The 16,586-nt window shown below is 54.8% G+C and overlaps 1 protein-coding gene across 9 annotated transcripts; it reads right to left on the bottom strand.

Moving 5' to 3' along the window:
• Positions 1-185: 185 nt before the first annotated feature.
• On the bottom strand, positions 186-10,727 carry PRSS54 (serine protease 54). Of its 9 annotated transcripts, none has more exons than XM_039502648.1 (6): positions 6,938-7,092; positions 6,259-6,353; positions 4,527-4,698; positions 3,106-3,362; positions 1,675-1,802; positions 186-892 (listed from the first exon to the last, which is right to left on the bottom strand). In XM_039502648.1, exons 1-6 carry the CDS (start codon positions 6,976-6,978, stop codon positions 401-403), a joined length of 1,185 nt encoding a protein of 394 aa, XP_039358582.1. In that variant the 5' UTR covers positions 6,979-7,092; the 3' UTR covers positions 186-400. The 9 variants fall into 9 exon arrangements, with proteins under 9 accessions (XP_039358582.1, XP_039358583.1, XP_039358588.1 ...); XM_039502649.1 differs by having other exon boundaries at positions 6,259-6,314; positions 6,938-7,083; XM_039502654.1 differs by having other exon boundaries at positions 6,259-6,314; positions 7,002-7,082.
• Positions 10,728-16,586: the final 5,859 nt, after the last annotated feature.

Below are 16,586 nucleotides of genomic sequence, written 5' to 3'. Positions count from 1 at the left end.
AGTCCCCTTTGTCAGAGAGGCTGGAGCATCCAGTGGGCTCTGGCACCTGGGTTCTTTGTGGGGCTCCTGAGCATCCCTTCCCTCTCAACGACGTCTGATCAGTTACTCTCTGGCGATTGTATCTGGACAGATTTACAGTCATTGTCCTCTTTGGACTGGGACAAAAGGAATCAGGAAAGTTTGGGGGGGGGAGGAGTTTAAAGTTTAATAGCCTGAGTGAGTGCCAAAATACAGAGACGGATTAACACACGCGGGCGTTGCTGTGGGGGGAGGACGTGTCAGCACCGTGCACATGGATCACACCACATAGTCACTGTCAACAGCACTAAAACGGATGGAGTGCTGGGAATGGTCCCCGAGGCCAGTCAATCACACAGTTGCCTCGGTTACAGTGTCTCATCTAGTAAAACAGGAGCCCGAGCAGAAGGAAAACAGAGCTCATTTCCGTGAGGCTCTGCGGCCGATGCACGCGCCCCTGCGAAATGGGGAGCGTTTCCCCACTGTAGTAGTCATAGTACACTGGGTCAGACTTGCTGTAAGCCCTGGCTAGCCCTTCCTGGGCGGGCTTGATGTCCTTCGGTCGCTGCTTGGCTTGGGCACGGTCAGACCCAGCTTCTGCGATGACTGAGGGTTGAAACACCTTCTCTGCTGACTCAAACGACCCTTCCAAATCCTCAGTCGGAGCTTGAAAAGCAGGGCGCCCTCTGGCAAACGTGGGATATACGGGTGCTCCTGCGTCGGCTGTTGTGGCTGAAATCCAGTCGCTGTAATAGGCCACTTTGGTGTAGAGAAATGGTCCGTAGCATCTCATGCCGCCCTGGCTCAGCACTCCATTCAGAACCCAGTCTCCAGTTCCCTTAGCCTGGCACATGACTGGGTTCCCTGGGTCCCCCTTGAGGAGACAAAAGGCAGGTTTCAGTCAAAACACACCAGTTTTCCTCCAACGTGTGCTCTCACTGCTCCTGTATCCCGTGGGCACCTCTATACGAATCCTAAACTGGAAGGAGGACAGATCCCACCAGCTCGTTGCTTTATCTGCTCCAACAAGCCACCAGTAATTCCAGGGGCTGGCTCTTCTTAGAACACCCAGGGGCGGCTCTAGGGATTTTGCCGCCCCAAGCATGGCAGGCAGGCAGGCTGCCTCCGGCAGTTTGCCTGCAGAGGGTCCGCTGGTCCCGCGGCTTCGGCGGACCCTCTGCAGGCAAGCTGCCGAGGGCAGCCTGCTTGCCGCCCTCGCGGCGCCGGCAGAGCGCCCCCCGCGGCTTGCCGCCCCAAGCACGTGCTTGGCGTGCTGGGGCCTGGAGCCGCCCCTGCCCATCACAGATGAATTGCCCAGGAATCTGCTCCCCACACATCAGCATGCGGGCTGAACAGGGGCCACGTTCATGGGGTATGGAGGGGAACCCAGTTTAGTTTTCCCAGGCGAAGGCTAGTACGTGTGATGTGACAAAGCCTCAGGACAGAGGAGAGTGAAAAGTGACCTGTGGAAACTAAGGCCTTTATTATGGCCCAAGGCTGATGCGGGCCCTGGATCTCATGGACAATACAGTAGCTAATTGCGGAATAGTGCGTGTGAGGGAAGCAGAGGCTGCCCCCATTCTTGCAGAGCTCAGATCCCCCTGTAGTTCACACCCTGCCTCAGAGTCAGTGGCTGGATCAGTAGAAGCTCCTTACCAAACATCCAGTCACGTTATCGGAGTCCCGGTGGCTGCTGCACTCGGTTGTAACGATTCTCTTCAAGGGGCAGGGATCCACATCCACTACTGAGAGCTTCCTTAGAAAGCTTGCTGCCGCGTGTCTTCCTGTCTGAGCCAAGAAACCAAGAGATCAGAGACCCCCCAGTCTGGGGCCTAGGGACTGGAAGTGGCAGCGTCACATGCGCTGCATTTCTTCCTATTGACACGCCCAGTAGGCTAAAAGGAGCGCTATCTGCTTCAGTCCAACAGGGATTAGCCTTGCTGGGTGGGCAGGGATAGGCCCCTGCACTGCCAAATGAGAGAGCTGGGTTTGAAACATGGCTCCGGCCTCTCCTTTCACCCGGGGGCACTGCACCCCCATCACCCCCATCCCAGAGACTCCGATCCAGCTGCTGTTTGCTGAGCAGAAATGGATCTAACTGAGCTCCCTGGGGAGCTCTGTTTGGCCTCCCCTAGCATGAGAGGACGTGTGGCTTTATGGTGAGGAAAAGAAAACAAAGGCCTTCATGGTTGGGATGCTGCACCGTGTACCCAAACCAAAGCCCCTCACCCCACTACTAGGCACTGGATTTCATACCCTGCCCATCTTCCTTTATCTGCGAGGACCTGCAGGTGAACAAGGTGCATGCTGCCCCGGAGTGGGAGCCACACAGACAAGACCTCTTGAAGAACCACAGTTACTATAAGGCAAGTCACCATTCTGGTTTCTCACCGGCTTGTCTAGCTGGAAGAAGCCAGCAGGTCTTATTGGCTTTTGCAGTCTCCCTAAAAGCACCCAGACTTTTGAATGCAGCTCTTGAGGTTCGCCCTTCTCCATGGGTGTAGTTTGGGGAACCAGGGGGGTGTTCCCCCCCAACAGGGCCAGCCTGGGGTGCCGTGGTCGGGGGGGTGAGGTTTGGTGCATTTAACATAATGCACCAGGATGGGTGCCTGCCAGCAGCCCCACTGACCCCTGACTTCCTCCTCCTCACCCCCCAGCAGCCCAGAGTGACGGTCCTAGTGGAGCCCGCGCTGCCGTGTGTCTCTGTGTGGTGTGGCGGGGAAGCAGCCTCCCTTCATTAGCAGCCGCAGCACCAGGCGGCACTAGAAAAGCAGCGGCATCAAGTCCTGCTGGTGCCAGAGTGGCCGCAGCTCCCCCGCTCAGGTTGCTACAGCGGACAGCAGCTGCCGGGGCTCCCCTGCTAAACCAGCAGCCCAGGTAATGCGCAGCCTGCCGCAGCCAGAGCACCCACCCCTCCAGGCAGGAGAGAACCAGCGAGCCAGGGGTGTGTGTGTGTGTGTGTGTGCGTCCGTCCGTCCCCCTCACGGTCCCATTGGCCTGGCTAGAGCTGTCCCCCCCAAATACAACAGTCAAACTTGGCCTGTGCCCTTTTCTAGGCCAGGTCACCCAGGAAAAGGAAGGGGTTACCTGCAGGGGGGTGAAGCCACCCTGCCACCCAGCAGTTCTCCAGGGTGGCTGCGGTGAGGTTCCTGCTGGGGAAGCAGATGGGCTGAACAGCATCACTGAACTCTACGGGGGTGGCCGTCTTCAGCAGGGCAATGTTCTTGTCCAGCGTGATTGTGTTAAAGTCTTCGTGGGGAATGATGGTGCTGATTGAGGACTGCGACTGGGGCTTCCTCTGCGTGTTCATGTCGGTTACACCAACCCCGGCGAAAGCCGGCTGCCTGAAGAAAGAGACCAGAGGAGCCTTAGATGTGCAAAGAGCTCCAGGAACTGAGAGCCCCTTGGCAGCTCAGTGGGCGCAGGGTGACACCAGCTCCCGGAAGACTTGAGGCCACTAGGCAAGGCAGTTTATACTGGTGCAAAGCCAGTGCGAGACCAGAATCGGGCTCCATGCCTTTGACTTGGTGGCTCAGGGTCCAGATCCCAGCACAGCTCAGGAGGGAGATGTGTGCAAAGGTGATTTTTATGCCCTTCCCACCAGACCTGGGTGGCCCAGCCCCAGTCTGGTCCCTCAGACGTGTAGGCCAAGGACTGCTGTAAATTGCACAGCCTGTAGGCGCTATTCTGGCAGTAGGGAGACATTGGCTACCCACATACCCCCCTACCCCCCTTTCCCTCAGCCATGCCTCCTACAGCAGGGGGATGGAGCGGGGGCGGGGGGCACAGATGCCATAGCAGCTCTGATACCCAGGGATTCCCCCACTGCCAGCTTTACACCATCAGAGCGCTACATCGGAGGGGAGGATTGGGGCCTCGTTGTACTGTGTCTGGGAGGGGCAGGCTGAAATGCTGAGCACCTGCTGACTGAACGCCGGCACCCTGTAGGTGGACACTGTATGGCCAGCAGCTGGGTGGCGTGTGCAGGGAACGGGGAGAAGGCAGCCCAGGAAAAGAGGCTGGCTGCCAGCTTTCTGTCCCTCGTCGCCGAGAGAGGGAGAAGGGAAGAGAGGAGGCCTCACAATCCCTTGCTTGGCCTTCCAAACCAGAGCAGATCTTCTCAGAGGACTAAACCCGTGAGGGGCTGAAAGATGGGAAGACGAGCCCAGTGCAAACGGCGGCAGTGCGCATTGAACCGTGTGCGTAGTGCTGCTGGCTCCGTTTCACTGGAAGTTCATTACAGCCGCAGCCTCGCTACGAGCAGCCCCAGCTACTCGGCAGTCAGAGATAATTTAATCTTGCGATTGGCTCAGTTCCTGGTCTTTTCCTACAGCAAAGCCTGCCTGTCAAGGCTGTGCCGGGGGGCTGGTTCCGAACATGCAAGGTAATGCACTGAGGAACTGGGTGCTCCTGGCAGCTTCCATCCAAGGAGGACCTCTGAGAAGCGGCGTCCCCCAGAGTTGAGAGCAAGACCACACCATAAGGGAGAGCGCCATGGCACATCATACCTTGTCTGAAAACTGGATGCAGCGCTCAGGATCCAGTGCTCACTCAGGATGGAGCCAAAGGCCAGGTGGTTGTGTTGTAGGTCCTGTATTGACACCACCCAGGGGAATTCCCCCACAGCTGCAAACGCCTGCATGGAACTAGATGGTGCCAAGTTCCTCTGTGTACCACATCCTGCAAAGCAAATGGAGGGCACAGTCCCCCTGGGGCTCTTTCGGGACCCGACAGACCTGTGCTTCCCATTCTATTACCACCCTCTCCTCTCTGCCTTTCCTCCATTAATACCTCATCCTTTCCTCTGCTTCACTTGCGCTCTGCCTCCCTTCTCCCACCCTGGCCCCTGTCGTCTCATTCACTAGCGAGTGGTTGCTGCTGGTGCCTCCTGAGATCTGAGCAGGCCCATCAGGCACCGCCACCGTCCCATGAGTACCAGCTGTCCAAATTGCTGACCTCACTTGGGGCTGATTCAGGCAGGGCCCAGTCTCCGTCACCCCTGGGAGCAAGCTGAAGGCACTGACTGGGGAGTGCAATGGTCAGGTCGTGGTGACGCGTTGGATCACAGAAACCCCCTTGGGGCTGCCAACTGATGTGCCAAGACTACTTCTGCCCCTGCTTTCCCTGCCAGTCTGGGACTCCAGAGCCCTGCCTGGTTGTGCCAGACACGCTTGCCAGCCACAAACACAGACCCGGGTCTGAACCACGTCCCTCAAACTGCAGGCTTAACTGAAAGCAGCTTAAGAAGTGTTCCTGTCTTTAACACTCAGATGCTCAACTCCCAATGGGGTCCAAACCCCAAATAAATCTGTTTTACCCTGTATAACACTTATACAGGGTAAACTCATCAATTGTCCGTCCTCTGTAACACTGATAGAGAGAGATGCACAGCTGTTTGCCTGCCCTCCCCAGGTATTAATAGATACTCTGGGTTAAATAAGTAAAAAGTGATTTTATTAAATACAGAAAGTTGGATTTAAGTGGTTCCAAGTAGTAACAGACAGAACTTTTACCAAGTAAAATAAAATAAAACACTCAAGTCTAAGCCTAGTACAGTAAGAAAACTGAATACAGATAAAGTCTCACCCTCAGAGATGTTTCGATACGTTTCTTTCACAGACTGGAGCCTTCCTAGCCTGGGCACAATCCTTCCCCTGGTACAGCCCTTGTTCCAGCTCAGGTGGTAACTAGGGGATTTCTCATGACTGCAGCCCCCTTTGTTCTGTTCCACCCCCTTTTATAGCTTTGGCACAAGGTGGGAATCTTTTGTCTCTCTGGGTCCCCTCCCCTCCCCCTCTTCTAAATGGAAAAGCACCAGGTTTAAGATGGATTCCAGTTCAGGTGACATGATCACGTCACTTTAAGACCCCAAGCCTCCATTCCTCCCAGCCGGACTCACAGGAAGGCCTGCCCACAAACAGAGCCATCCACAGTCAATTGTCCTGGCTGATGGGAGCCATCAAGATTCCAAACCACCATTAATGGCCCACACTTTGCATAATTATAATAGACCCTCAGAGTTATATTTCATATTTCTAGTTTCAGATACAAGAGTGGTACATTTATACAAATAGGATGACCACACGCAATAGATTATCAGCTTTGTAATGATACCGTACAAGAGACCTTTTTCATGAAGCATATTCCAGTTACATTATATTCACACTCATTAGCATATTTTCATAAAATCATATAGAGTGCAACATCCCAGTCGCATCTCCCAGACACAACTTCACTCACCAGCGGCCGGGGAGCATGAAATGCACAGCCATAGCAGCACCAGGCCTCTCGTCCTGCTGCCCTGGCAAAGAGATGGAACCGTTTGGCCCGGACACCTAGGGAAACCACAGAACAATCCCTCCTGCCATCGCCTGCCTGGTGCACCTTGACTGCCTAGACCATCCCGGCATCGCCTCAGTCCCTGCAAAGGCAGCCAAAGGCCCAGGCAGCTGTTTGTCCCCCAGGCCGCGTTGGAAACGACGTTTTCTCCCCAGCGCCGTCCCAGCTCTGCATCCTTCCCACACTCGGGCTCTGCACATCCTGATGTCCACCATGCGGCCTCGCTGCGGCTCAGCGGTGAAGCCAGGGCCAACCAGTGCTGGACTCGCCCGGCTGGTCGGGGGCTGCACAGACCAAGAGGCAGGGCCTACTGTGTCGTGTTCATTCTTACAGAAATCAGCTCCCGCCGGTGGCTGCCTCACTCCAGCGTATTCTCCATCAGCTCTGATCATCTTCAGCTCCCCGTTCCTTCCCCCCTCTCCCTCATCCCAGCCAGACTCTGGCTTCTTCACCTACAGAGTCTCCAAACCAAAGCCCCAGCCTTCCCTCTCCATCCCACTTGCCAAAACCCTGGGGCTATCCTTGCCATAGGCCCCAATTCCCCAGGAGAGAACAGAACCCCAGCCACTTCCATCCCCACCTTTCCCCCGCTGCCAGCGTTCGCCCCGGTCTCCTCTGCATCGCTCTCTCTGCAGCTGCTTTACCCAGGGAGAAGGTTCGTCACTTGGCCTCACAAGCCCTCGCTTCCTGAAGTCATTGTTCGTCTGGGCCGAGCCAAGGAGCAGGGCTGGCAGGGTTCTGATGCTGCATAATCAGCCACTGTGAGATCACAGTTGCTATGGCATCTCCAGCCACGCTTAGGGAGGAGGCTAAAGCGAGCTAGTTTGACACCCCAGTGTCCCAGGGTAGCTCAGCGAGCAGCCTGGGGCTTGGCTACAGGACCAGGAAACATGAAATTCCCCAAACAATTCTATTTCGATTAGCATTAGGTACAATCCCCCCCATCCAGATAAGACCAGCCCCACGGGCCGGTATTCAGTGCCCATTTGCCAGTGAGGCTCCCTCATCCTGCACGGGGGCGTGTGGAAGGGATCCTCTTTCATTCCCATCAAAGAGCGGTTTGAAAGTGGTAGGGCCAGCCCACAGCTTAGCACTGCCACACCAGAGACTGGGATGTGACTCCTGATCCCTGGGGCAGGTTGGTGTGAATGCAGAGTGTACTCCATTACCCACCCGAAGGAACTTTGAATTCACACTGCTTCGCGGGAATGGAGATCAGACAGCAACCTTGGAGGCAAAGGGTGTCTCTTATGTCATTCATCGACAGGCACCCTGGCAGAGTAAGGCGCAGAAATGAGATGATGCTCCAAAGTGAACCCTTTGCCCAGTCCTCCAACAGGAAGGATGGCGTGTTTAAAACAGAGCCTTGTCTGGTGGGTTTAAAGCACGGGCCCCTTCTTGCCTCCTACACCAGCTTCCTGTGTGAACTCAGAGTCAATTCTGCTCAATTCAGCTACAAAAATAAGCATTTGCTGCACTTTATCTCTGCCGCGGTCACTCAGCTGGAATCTATCCCATCTCATACATCACCCACAGAGCGATTTAGTAAATTCCAACCTGCTTATTGAAGGCAGTGGGGGTGCACGGATGTAACAAAGGGCAGAAAATTTGGCTGGCAGCATCTTTATTGGTGGTGATGATGAGCAAGAAGGAAAGAACCCAGCTTGACTCTGCCATGCTAGGCTCAGTGGGCAGGGCTGGCAATCTTACTTTTAAACTCAGCACATTACAGAAACCATGGACAAACCCAGAGCCCCATGGTGCCATTTCTAGAGTCACTTGTCAGAGCAGGCCTGTGCTGTGATGGATACTTCTGGGGGATCTGCCAGAGGGGAAGTGTTTACCAAATTGTTCCATTTATGGAGTGTCTCTATTGGTGGAATCAGGGTGCAACATCTCTGTATATGTCCTTAAGGGAAGCTCAGCATTTCACAAGGCCCAGGAGATGCGTCTTTTAAACTCTTATTGCTGCTTCTAGGCTGGCTGAGCCGGCGGGAGCATGGCTTGCTGCTTTGTCACCGGAGAGACCGCCTTGAGGTTAGAGGGAGAGGATGTTGTCTCCGTGAGCAGCAGTTGAGTCTGCAGACCACCAAATTAAACGGAGCCGTTTTAGCCTCGCAGCTGAGCTGTGACAGAGACAGCTCCTCACGCAGGGACGATGCAAAGCACAGAGCAGCTTGTTCGCGTACAGGGAGCCTCCCCAGCAACTGAAGGATCATTGCCGTGCCAGAGCTTGGGTCAGGCCCTGCCGCAGGCCACAGTTTACTAGTTAAACTGATCACACAAGCAAAAGACCCAAATAAAGCAGGTCCTCTGCCCCACATGGGCTCGAATGCCCAGAGACTTTCCCCTTCCCCTCCAGTCCTTGCTCGGACCCCGGCACACCTGTAGTTCTCATTCACAAGGTCATCTGCCTGGGGACCACTTACTAGCTAGAGTCTTTCCTCTGGTCCAGCAATCTGCTCCCTGCAATTCTCTGGCTCAGCTGAGCGCTCACTGGCCTTTAAAGACCCAGGTGCTCTTAGGGGATCACCTGACTCCTAGCCCCACAGCTTCATCTAGGAGGCAGCGAGCTGATCAGTCACAGGTGGGACTGGGTTCTTCTTCCCTTAAAGGGCTGGTCACACTCTGACAGGCTGTTATAAACACCTTTAAAAGAATGGGCCTCTGCCTTGTCTCAACTAGGATTTTGCAGGGAGACAGCTAATGGGGGTTAGCAATCTTGTGGTAAAAACACACCTTTTTGGCAGTGAAGCCATAGCCTATGAATTAATCAGTTTAAAACCCCTCTTTAGATAAACCAGCATAACTCCTGTATGTAGACAGGCCTGTGGCCCTACTTCCACCTTTCATCCTACTGAAGTTGGAATTGAACAGGCTGCAGTTACGAAAGCCAACGCAGGGCACCAAGCCTTCTCTATTTGAGAAGGTTAAGAGCATTCGTCCAAACAACTGATCTACTTGGCTGAATGTCCCCTTACGCTTTATCGTGCTTCGGGCTCATTCACAGTGTCAGGAAAGATTTAACGATTAAGTAGGAACTACCCAATAAAAAACTATTGATCCTGGAAAACCACTAACCCAGCAAAAATTGCACACACAGGACCATCTCCAATTAGCTTCTGAGATGCATTCATTTGGTTTTCCACCTGGCAAAATAAATGCGGCCATTTTACTTACCACATTTGACAGGACAAAAATCTTGATTAAGTTAACGAAACAAAGTGAGACATTTAAAAACTAGTTTCTACTTATTTCCCAGAACTCTGTCCCCTGTTGTGCAGAGTTGGACAGCTGTGCCCTGCCTCTTAAATTATCGGCTCTGTGAGGCTGCTTTGCATCTCTAGATTAAAATCCCATCCCCCTCACTGCTGGCCTTACCACCGAGAAACATTGCTCCTGGTGACCTTGAAGGGCAGATCTCAGATACAGCACCTTGTGACTCAGCTCTGAAGTCTCGGCAAGGTGCCCTGCAGAAATGCCTCCATGAGCACAGTTTCTCATGCTGCTCGGTGACTTCCAGCAAGTTTTACAGATGGAAGCATTCGGCCTGCGGGCAAGCCAGGAACCGGCAACGTCCTTGCTTAAAATGTCCTTATTTAAGATGCAAACAGGCAAAGATTTTCATGCAGCCAGCCAAATGTACCAGGATCCCTGCAGTTTCCAGAAGAATTTCCTGCCCACAGCTGTACAGGAAAAGCTTTTGAGTGGGTTTTTTTGTGAATCCAGCCACAGTGTAAACAGCTGCAGGAGGTGAACAGAGTTGTTATACCCTTTTGCTCAAGGGTGATGGACGGGGTTTTGGTTTGTTTTTAGCATTCATGAAATGTGCCAGGTCGAGGGCCTTGGCGACTCACGCCCTTGCTCCGCAGACCAAGTCCCACACAAAGAGTGGCGGTGGAGATTCCCTCACAGTAGCCCATGGCCTGGCCTGTAGGGATGCCAGCTGCCTCTTTACCCATCCGTTCCTTAGCCCTTCTACTATCTGCCAGCACAGGTGTCGGTTAGTGCTGACTGCGGTGATGGTTTTGTGATGCGGACAAGTTTCCACCAGGAACTAAATTGAGACCACAGCCTTATTCCACATGGACTGATCAGCCACCAGAAGGTACCAGCTTTCAGTTACTACTGCCAGGGTCTGTGTCTTAGATGTGAAAGGTTCCAGCTCTCACCACCAGTCGCCTGAAGCATCCAGTCCCATGATGAATTGGTTTATTTTTGCTCCGAATACACTGATTGCACAATGAGAGAAACGGCAGCTATGGAAGCCCCATGGAGAATGCTCGTTATCTCAGGGCTGACTGGAGTACGAGGACAGGAAGGCCACAAAAACTTCCCAGTGTGTTCCTGTTGATTGACACATTTCTCCCACTCGAAAATATACACCAGGAGTATGTCACACATGCTGAGATGATGACATTCATCTTTGTGACACTGGGTGACCTTGTAATGAAGAAGTGATGCAGCCAGGCACGACCCATGACTCAGAGCAAGTGCAGATATATTTCAGGATAGTTGATTGACACAACTGCCCATCTTTAAAAACCTCCCTGGATGGAAAACCCATCTGCTCTTTTGCCTACTGCTCCTAGCCTGCAGGGGTTCTGTGTTGCTCTGAAATGGCCTTACAAGTCCTGCCCTTCCTATGAGAAAAGAGGACAGGAAGGGAAAAAACGGCCAGAGAACAAAGGCTGGTCAAAGCAGGGAGAGGGTGTGGAATGGAGCCACATTTTCAGCAGCTCTGGTGTCCTGAAAGGCCATACACGCAGCAAGAATATTTTCCACCTGGAATGCATCTAAAATGTCCACATGTTGCCAGTTATGCTGAAATCATCATCGGTGTAAATATGGAGATAGTGACAGAGCAGCGGGAGCCCCTAGCCCCTCCGTACAGAAGCTGAGGGGTCAGGATAAGTAATGGCCCCCCCTTGGCCCATAACTGCTTTTAGCCCCCCCATCAGGAGTGCTTTTCTAGGTCTGATTTTCTGAGGTGCAGAAGTCGATGGGAGCTGCTGTTCAGCCCCTCTGAAGGTCAGACCATGTGTATCTTAACATCCCCATGGAAGTGCCTGAAATGCACGAACGGTTCTTTTTATACATCTAGATTCCCTATGAAACCCTGTGTTAAAAGAGCATTCTGACTGCACTGTGCCTTTGTGTGCTCGCAGGGTGAGAGGGGCTTTCCTTAAACGCTCGTGTACTGTTGCTACTGCAGACTCCTGGCCCCGGCCAGGACATGGTTGGACAGTGCCCCGTGAGCGAGGAAGTGGCGAGACATTGCTGTTTAAATAACTTCTTCAAACAGAAGCAAAGAGGAAGGCTGCATGCAGCACCATCACCTCTCACTGCTCAGTGATCGTCTTCAGGGGAAATGGATTACCATACTTATCGTTACACTGGTTAAAAATAAATCCACTGGTTGTAATCAGTGCTTTCCGAGAAATTCTCTTCACCCTCACTGTTCACCGAGTGCCTCGTTCCCTGTATGTCATCTGTCCTGCGCACACCGGGCCTGACTGTCCTCTCCCTTCACTGTGTATTTGGAGTAACTCTGATACTATTACTCCCTGTCCCAGAGAATTTACAGTCTAAGCAAATCTAATCTAAGGACTTTGACTGTTGTCAATGGGTGCTTGAAAATCAGGCTGCTGGTTTAGGATCTGTAGCAGGGCGACGACTCACTGCTGCGGCGCCTCCTGATGGTTGTCCAGGGAATTAGCTGTTTCCACTCAGGGGCGCCCTCTGCAGGTTGGTATCTCGCTTGCCGCTGGCCCCGGTGTCCCTCCCTTGGAGTTCCACCCCGTGCAGTACCCACAGTCTCGCTGGGTCTCCCCTCCCTGGGCAACCCCCAACCCCCTATCCCCACCTCAGTCTTGGCTACTGCCAGTCACCATCTAGCCCCCGCTCACTGGGGCGGACTGCAGTGTAAAAGCCACTCATCACAGGCAAGGAGGGTTTGGACCTGCTGTCTCTGCCTACCCCTGGGCTGCCCTCTGCAACCCTCGTGCCGTTCTGGGCCTTTAGCAAGGCCTGCAGCCTGGGGGTTTTCCAGGCCGGAGCTCTTCTGGCCTTTCCCCCAGCCCTGCTCCACTCTAGGCACTCTGTTCAGCTCCCCAGCAGCCAGGCCCATCTCTCTCAATAGCTAGAGAGAGAGACTGCTTGAGCTCCAGCCTAGCAGCCCCTTTATAGGGCCAGCTGTGGCCTGATTGGGGCATGGCCCAGCTGTGGCTGCTTCCCCAATCAGCCCAGGCTTACTGGTTCTCCGCTCGGCCCTCTCACAGGCCCTCTGCCCTTCAGGGCAGGAGCGGGGTTACTGCCCCGCTTCGAGGAGCAGTGGGCGCTGTCCAGGGTTCTCTGCTCGGTGTCCCCGTCAGGCTCCCTTCTTATGACCCTTTGACCGCACTCCTGTCCCTGTTCTTTTATTAGTTGTCCCCCGAAATTAGTGGGTTTCTGAGGTCCCGTAGATCCTCCCCTTAAGCTGGGCAGGGGGATCCTTTAGCATTGGGTGGTGTAGCAGGGTGCTGCTGCAAGGGCACCTAATTAGCCCCTGCTCAGCCAGCCCTAATCAGGGGAAATAGATTGGGGCTGGGGAGAAGTCTGGTGCCTGGCCTCTGGAACTGGCTGCATCTGTGGGCCTGCCGGTTGAAGAGCCGTAAAGGCTGGCTGGCAGCCAGTTATACGTGGGGGCTTGTCTGGGATCCTTGCCATAGATGCAGTGTGGCGGCCTGGGCATGGAGAGCACCCTGCAATGGCTCGCCGAGCAACAGACTGAAATGCAAAAGTCGCTACAGTCCTTCCAGGAGTCCCACCAGGTGGAGCGGCAGGCTCTCCTCGTCTGGCAGACAGAGCAGCAGAAAGCCCTCCAGGACTTCATCAAAGAGCAGTCGACTGTACAGCAACAGCTCCTGCAGTCCACAGTCCTGCTGTGGGGGATGGTACCCAGACTCCAGGCCTCAGCCTTTGTAAAATGGCCCCCGCCGATGACCCCGATGCCTTTTTGGGTAGCTTTGAGCGGGTGGCCCTGGGCGCCGGTTGGGACCGGACCACCTGGGCCCTGCGGCTGGGCCCTTATCTCACCGGGGAGGCGCAGGCCACATATATAGCCCTGACGGAGACCCAAGCCAGGGATTACGATGCGGTGAAGGCGGCAATCTTGGACTGCCTCGGGCTGTCGGCCGAGAAATACCGCCAGAAGCTTCGGGCAGCCCGGTGGACAGGGCGCGTGCGCCCCCGGGCCTTTGCACAAAAGTTAACGGACTGGGCAACCCGGTGGTTGAGGCCTGATGCCTACACGGTGGGCCAGATAATGGACCAGGTGGTCCTTGAGCAGTTTCTACAGGGTCTCCCTGACAGCGTGCGGGTTTGGATGCCGCGACATCAGCCGGCCACTCTGGAAGTGGCCGTGCAAAGGACCGAGGAGTACGCAGAGGCTGACTTCCCAGCGAGGGAGCATCGAGTCCTGCGGGACCCAGAGGGGGGCAGGAAACCCCGTGAGCACGGCGGGGTGAAGCCGCCAGACAAGCGACGAGAGGAGCCCAAGGGGACCTCTAGCCACCTGGGGCAGCTCGTGTGTTGGCGGTGTGGTCAGCTGGGACACAAAAGTCGGGACTGCCCGGTGATGGAGTGTGGGGCGGTGGACTTTTGTGGATGGACTAGGAGTGGGGCGTGGGAAAGGAGGCATGGGTTGGCCACCATCCCGGTGCGGGTAGGAAAAAGACCCCAGAGGGGTCTGGTGGACACGGTCTCCGCCTGCTTCTGTGTACAGCGGCGCTTGGTGAAGCCGCATTGGCTTATCCCTGGGGGACGGATGTGGGTGGACTGCATCCACGGGGATAGGGAATGTTGTCCCGTGGCCCAGGTACCTCTCAAAGTGGACGGGCAGTTTACCTGGAAGCGGGTGGGGGTAATTGAAGGGTTAGCTTACCCCGTGGTCCTAGGGCAGGACTGGCGCTTTCCCCTGAGGGGAAAGGTGGCCGTGGGGAAGCGACCGGGAAAGAGAACCCTGGAAAGGGAGGGCAAGGCCCTGGGGGAGGCGGATCGGGAGCAAGGGAAGGCCCCACAACCTCCAGTGGGAAAATTAGAACAGCCTAGACAACTGAGCCAAAATAGCAAACGGGGGAATGACTGAGAAGCCCAGGGAGCTCCCAGGGCAGGACCACCTGGGGGATGGAGCCCTCGGGGAGGTAGAAGACACTCAGCAGGGGGAGGCCCCGCAGCACAGGGGCAGAAGGCCTGGACTGGAACCGGGGGGCCAACTCGGAGCAGCGGGCTCTGAGTCAACACCTTCAGTGAAGCAGGAGGAGGAGCCTCGGGAGCCTCGGGACCGGCCGGCCCAGCCGTGTGAATGGTGTGAGGACCTCTGGGTGAGGGTGGACCTGCGGGGTGCCCCACCCCCTACGGAATGCACCTTTTGTGGGCGGGGTGTGCCAAAGCCCCAGCGGGTTGTTCCTGGGGGTCCCTCAGCTGGGCAGGGGGCCCCACCGCATAGTATTGTCCCGGGCTGAGGGAAGCGAGGTTGAGGGAGACCAGGCCTGGCACCAGCTTAAGGGGGGAGGTATGTAGCAGGGTGCTGCTGCAAGGGCACCTAATTAGCCCCTGCTCAGCCAGCCCCAATCAGGGGAAATAGATTGGGGCTGGGGAGAAGTCTGGTGCCTGGCCTCTGGAACTGGCTGCACCTGTGGGCCTGCCGGTTGAAGAGCCATAAAGGCTGGCTGGTAGCCAGAGCAAGGGGGGGAATGGCCAGGGAAAGGGCAGTCTCCAGGCTGGGAGAGACTCCCTGTAAAAGAGGAGATAGTAAGGCCTGTAAGGCTCTGTAAATAGTATCACTGGTGGTGGGAACTGTGTGTGAATAAAAGCTACGGGTGCTGCATCAAGAAAAGGCTCGCAGTGCTTTATGGGAACAGCAAAGAGCTCAGCGGGGGGGGCGAGGAAAGGACCCGGTTACAGGTGGGCTTCCGCCCGCCCGGTTCCCGGAAACCCACTACAGGTAGCTATGTAGGCTAATGTAGCCTGCTGTTGTGCTGGGCCCCCTGTCCATCATGTTGAATCCTATCTCTCCGTTTCCTTGTGCTCCCGTCTGTACCCATCTATTGTCTCTTGCCGTAGACCGTACACTCCTTACACCTGGGCTGGCTTGTTGTGCTGCGTGTACAGTGCCCAGCCCCGGGGGGGGTCTTGGTCTGCAACCGGAGCGCCGAGGTGTAGACACCCACGTATGAAAACGTTGGCCTCACTCTATGGTGCAGCAAGGGAGACAAAGAACGAGCCAGGCAGGTTCAGAACAGCTTTGCCTCCTTCAGGAAAGTACTTAAGCCCCAGTTGTAAAGTTCAGCAAGTGCTCTCCTGAGCAGGGCTGCTTTGGCCACCTACTGGTTCCTGCTGTGTGCGCTGTGAAGCTAACTCCCTTTAGTCCCTCAGGTGATCCTTGTATTGGTAAAGCAATCTACTGATCATGTGTGAAATCTGATCCCCAAAGCCTCCTCACTTGCCAAATTCAAAGGATTCTCCCCAGAACACTGCAAGGCACCTCGCTAGCCTCGGGGCTTCTTCCCTGCCAAATGGCTACTTTCTAGCTCCACCCACTTCACTGCCTCCAAATAGCAATACACAACTTCTTTGTCTTTTACTGTACTTGGAGCCTCAGTTGGGTTGGTCATGGGGATAGGGGGTGTGATGCAAGTTCCCCGCCCCCAGGTCTGGAGACAGGAGGCAGCTGTCTGTCTTGCATGGGAAGAGTGAAACCCACTCCTTAGGAAGATGTGATGCATTCAGAAAGCAGTTAGTCATCCATTAGCAATTGCCACTCCACTCCTGCATACAAAGGGCTCGGAGCTGCCATGTTAATTCCACGGTACAGTAGAACAGCATTCTGCAAGCAGTCCCCTGGCGTTTACTGGGACTACTCGAGGAGCAAGGGAAGTGTTCAATACCAGTAAGGGTGGCAGAGCTAGGCCCAAAACAATTATACCTACTATACAGCAGTCGCTTGGGATAAAAGAAAGAGAATGATTTTAATAAACCTTCAATGTCTCCTGCTGCGAACAGAAATGTCTTGGCTTCACCTTTGCATTTATCTAGCTGTGGGAGCCCATTCTCCGGTGACAACCTTCTGTTCAATTGACATTATCTCCTCATTAATTCAACTCTCCCATTTCAATCATTGGATGAAAAAAGTGAGGAAACAGTATTAGGTTTTACCTGATTCTTAAATGCATTTCCCAGGCAAGATG

Source organism: Mauremys reevesii, linkage group 16 (assembly GCF_016161935.1).
Source record: "Mauremys reevesii isolate NIE-2019 linkage group 16, ASM1616193v1, whole genome shotgun sequence".
Classification (NCBI taxonomy): Eukaryota; Metazoa; Chordata; order Testudines; family Geoemydidae; genus Mauremys; species Mauremys reevesii.
This window is presented reverse-complemented; position numbering and strand designations above follow the sequence as displayed.

What these genes read in the sequence shown, in the direction of transcription:
- PRSS54 (XM_039502648.1), bottom strand. Translation starts at nt 6,978, where the DNA reads ATGCAGAGGAGACCGGGGCGAACGCTGGCAGCGGGGGAAAG. An exon ending in ACGCTGGCAGCGGGGGAAAG is followed by an intron (nt 6,354 to 6,937) that starts GTGGGGATGGAA and finishes TGGTTTCCCTAG; the next exon opens with GTGTCCGGGCCAAACGGTTC. An exon ending in ATAACGTGACTGGATGTTTG is followed by an intron (nt 893 to 1,674) that starts GTAAGGAGCTTC and finishes TGTCTCCTCAAG; the next exon opens with GGGGACCCAGGGAACCCAGT.